General features: G+C 34.8%; 1 protein-coding gene across 1 annotated transcript; it reads left to right on the top strand.

Annotated features, from left to right (window-relative positions):
- The first annotated feature begins 1,345 nt into the window (after positions 1-1,345).
- Positions 1,346-4,171, top strand: NF-YC2 (nuclear factor Y, subunit C2). Its single transcript, XM_028067544.2, has 2 exons — positions 1,346-1,486; positions 2,953-4,171. Exon 2 carries the CDS (start codon positions 3,003-3,005, stop codon positions 3,825-3,827), a length of 825 nt encoding a protein of 274 aa, XP_027923345.1. The 5' UTR covers positions 1,346-1,486; positions 2,953-3,002; the 3' UTR covers positions 3,828-4,171.
- The last annotated feature ends 257 nt before the right edge of the window (positions 4,172-4,428 follow it).

The raw sequence follows: 4,428 nt of genomic DNA, 5'->3' as shown, positions 1-4,428 counted from the left end.
AAATTGAAATCGTTCTAGAATTTTTATATATTTTGGTCTTCAAACTTTAAAAACGAATGAAAATAGTCATTTTAACCTAATTACATTATTTTTTTAACGTGTCTAACACATTTCATGTAAATATTTCAGTTGTTTACACCCTTTGACACGTTTCCGCTTCAATATTAGTTAGGAAACACATTTGACACGTCCACAAAATTTTAGTGTGTTTTAGAAGGATTATATCCATTCATTTTTTAAGTTTGAGATGTATTAAGGTTTCAGAAAGGGACAAATTCTCATTTCACTTTTAAGTTCAAGAACTAAAAGCATATTTAATCCTATAATATAACGTTGTACTAAGAGTTTTTTACATATAATTTTTTTGATAAAAGTATTATTATGAACTTTGATATTTAACTTAGTATTAAATTTTAATAGTTATTGTACTTATCCGATCTACTAAATATATAAGAGTTGGACCAACATGGCCAAATTAGTATTACTAATCTAAAGTGGCTAAATAATATTAATAAAGATATTTATCAGTACAGTTATTGTTATCGGATGTTAACAAAGAAAAATATGTAGTCAAATCTCGATAATTTGATTAAATATTTTTTTATACTATATATAAACAAAATATGATTAATTTAGTTATATAATATATTACTGTTATTATCATATTCGTTTATCATAAATAATGTAGTAAATTTTTATTATCTTTTATTTTTTATTTTGTAACTAATTTCATAGGCCCATAAGCCTATAAATGTAGGTGATATTTCCTTAGGAAATAGAAACATATTCACATGCTCATTATTATATTCTTAAATTCTTACTTAGATGTCAGACAATCTTTTACAGACATATATTTTCTTTAAACAAGAAAGAATTTGATTTGAAACATTTAAAACATCTAAGCAATCATAAATATTTTTCCATGTGTCAAAAGCGGATCCTTTGGATCTCAGTAAAAACAAAAATGTTTTTTAAATGAGACATTTTATAAAAATGAAATTATAAAATTTCATTTTCGCAAAGAATTTTTTCAATATTCATCAAATGGATAACAATGTACAAAAGGGTAAATAAGTTCACTCCCTCCCACTCATTTGCAATTCCCACAATGGCGCGTGCCTGAAATTCCCATAACATGCGCTGTCGACACCAGGAAACGTCGCAGTCGTTCTCAAAAACAGTGTGACTGCCACTACTTCTACGCCACGTGTCGCTGAACACTCTCCTTCGAATGTCAGAACTTTCATCACGCGCCACGTGTCGATACCAGATAGATGCTCCTAGAAGCGCACTTTCTTTCTCTCTCTCTAGAACCTCCACACACAAACTTTGATTTCAAACGCTCACACTCTTCAACTTCACTGTCTACCTCCTTATATTCAAACCAAACCTCACTATTCTTTCTTTACCCTTACTTTCTCTCGCCTAGGGTTTTCTCCACCATTGACCTCACAGTCCAACGCAAAGCCTCGCCCAATTTTTATGGGTAAATTTCTCCTTTGATTCTCCTTGCTTTCCTTGTTTCTTTTCCGTGATCCGCTGAGAAAGTGAAAATACAGTCTTTTTTATCATTTCTGTTTGTTATTAAGTGTTAATTTTGTATCTCGTGCGTTTCAAATTCTTGTTTTGATTATCTGGGTCTGTTTGGATCGTTATGGAGCTGAGTTTAACGTTGTTGTGACTTTGATACTTTTGTTTGGAAAAAAAAGTTTTAGATGAGTTTATTTGTTTTCACTTATAGAAGTGCATGAACTTCTGGGTCTCAACTTTGTGGGTTATGAACGATTATTGCGGTTACATTCTATGCATGCATTAGAGGGTTTGCTGTCTTGCATGAATTTTGTGTGAGATGCGAAGTTTCGTGTTTTACTGGAGGGGTGGAAGTGAGGAAACTTGTTTGATTTCAATTTTGGATTGATTATAGCTATTTGATTTGAAAATCAGCAATGAAAGGGCTGTGGGGAGGTAAAGAGTTTAGCTATCTTTCTGAAATTTTGATATTTGAAAATCAGCAATGAAAGTGTCTAAAATAGTATGGGGAGGTAAGGAGTTTAGCTATCTTTCTGAAATTTTGATGGTTCTGCAACAGAGCAGCCTTTTACATCGTGCTTTCTGATCCTGCATGCGTAATGATTCGTACTCTCGTATACTTAATGGAGTTTTCTTTGTTTTTACTTTTCAAGATTAAAAATTATGAATTAAAAACACAATAATGACCTGTTATCTCCTCGGTCTTCTTCGAAGTGTTCAACTTATGTTCCTGTTGTTTTCGGACTTGGATTCTGAATGCAATTTGCCTGCAGTTTTAATTTTGGTTTGCTCTTTCATGGGTGCATCAATGTTAGTTTGTTGATTGATAACAAATGGTGTAAGCATTTATTATTAATATGCCTTCTAAGGTTGAATACTTGGATCTTTTCATGACTAATTTTGATCACCCATTTTTCTTTTGTGGGTTATGACTGCCAAACTTTTGATCCTTTCTATGGCTTGGTAGATATTAAAGATATAACATAGACTTTGGTCTTAGATTCATCTTACCTGCTAAGTAATGAGAAGCTGTAGGTATTTATTTGTATTATTTTGGTTGTTTCATAAGTTACGTGTTTACCAAGTACCCATGTTCTTCATATAAATGCTTACAAACCTGATGATAGAGGTAACCTTGCTCATTATGATATGCCTCTATGCTGATCTCCATGTTTTTAGACTTGTCACCCAAAAAAATTCTGACTATGTGCTCCGCTTCTGTTTTAACTTATTGTTGATGTGGTTTTGTGTAACTTTGTAAGTAGGAGAATATTGAATCAATAAAGATTTGATCTCAGAGACTATTTTCTGTATTCTTATATAATATACTGTTTGAATGATTTTTTTTTTTACCTCTATAAGTCTTGTATCCTTGCAATTTAATATCATATGATGAGGTTTTCTGTTTTATTTTTATTATAGAACTATAGAGAAGACAGTTTGAAGGTAAAATCTTAAAGCAGAAAATCATCATGGATAAATCAGAGGGAACTCCACAGCGGCAGCAGCAACAACAGCAGCAGCATGTGATGGGAGTTGCAGCAGGTGCTAACCAAATAACCTATTCTCATTACCAGACTGCTCCCGTGGTGGCTGCTGGCACACCTGCTGTAGCTGTTCCTTCCCCAACACAGGCTCCTGCTGCCTTCTCTAGCTCTGCTCACCAGCTTGCTTTCCAGCAAGCCCAACATTTCCACCATCAACAGCAGCAGCACCAACAGCAGCAGCTGCAAATGTTCTGGTCTAATCAAATGCAAGAAATCGATCAAACCATTGACTTTAAAAATCACAGTCTTCCTCTTGCTCGAATAAAAAAGATAATGAAAGCTGATGAAGATGTCCGAATGATTTCAGCAGAAGCTCCAGTCATATTTGCAAAAGCATGTGAAATGTTCATATTAGAGTTGACATTACGTTCTTGGATTCACACAGAAGAGAACAAAAGGAGAACCTTACAAAAGAATGATATAGCAGCTGCTATTTCAAGAAACGATGTATTTGATTTCTTGGTTGATATTATTCCAAGAGACGAGTTGAAAGAGGAAGGACTTGGAATAACCAAGGCCACTATTCCATTAGTGGGTTCTCCCGCTGATATGCCCTATTACTATGTCCCTCCACAGCATCCTGCTGGACCTCCTGGGATGATCATGGGAAAGCCAGTTGATCAAGCAGCACTATATTCTACACAGCAGCCTCGACCTACCATGGCTTTCATGCCATGGCCCCATACACAACCCCAGCCACAGCAACCACCCCAACAGCAACAACAACAGCAGCAGCAAACAGATTCATGATGATTATGTGCAATTCAATTAGGTTTGGGAAGTAGCACGCATCTTTTGATTACAAATTTACTTCATGCCTTTCGGCAGTAGTTTAGCTTATGCATTGAAGAAAGCCGCAGATTGTTTGAGGATTTTTGCACTCATTTGTGATTGTATGTGCTCTCTTAACGATTGGTGTGATAGTTGATTTAGTTTGCAGCTGCCCATAACTAGTGATCTTAGGTGCTTAATTAGGGAGTTAAATGTTAAAAAATAGTTTATTTGTAATGTTATAGCAGAAAGTAGGTCTGATTCAGTATTCCATTTCATTCCAATGGCTGAATTATATATGCTTATCTGCATTTTTCTTGTCACTTGTATTACGTGTGAAAAAAAATGAGCGTGCCCCAAAACTTTAACTTTGTGTTGGGTGGTAAAACTGGCCATCCTGGCTCGTTTTAGTCCAATCCGATTTTGGCCTGCCAAAACGGGTCAGGTTGATTGGTCCACCAATTAAAAACGAGTTCAAACTTGTAACCCACTTTTTTTTTCTCATTTCAAAGCAGAATGAACGTTGATTCCGCAGTGGACATCTTCAAGGCAATCACACATTTTCAAAGCAATCCTTGGT

This window comes from Vigna unguiculata, chromosome 1 (assembly GCF_037176805.1).
Source record: "Vigna unguiculata cultivar grain cowpea cultivar isolate G323 ecotype 2 chromosome 1, ASM3717680v1, whole genome shotgun sequence".
Taxonomy (NCBI): Eukaryota; Viridiplantae; Streptophyta; class Magnoliopsida; order Fabales; family Fabaceae; genus Vigna; species Vigna unguiculata.
This window is presented reverse-complemented; position numbering and strand designations above follow the sequence as displayed.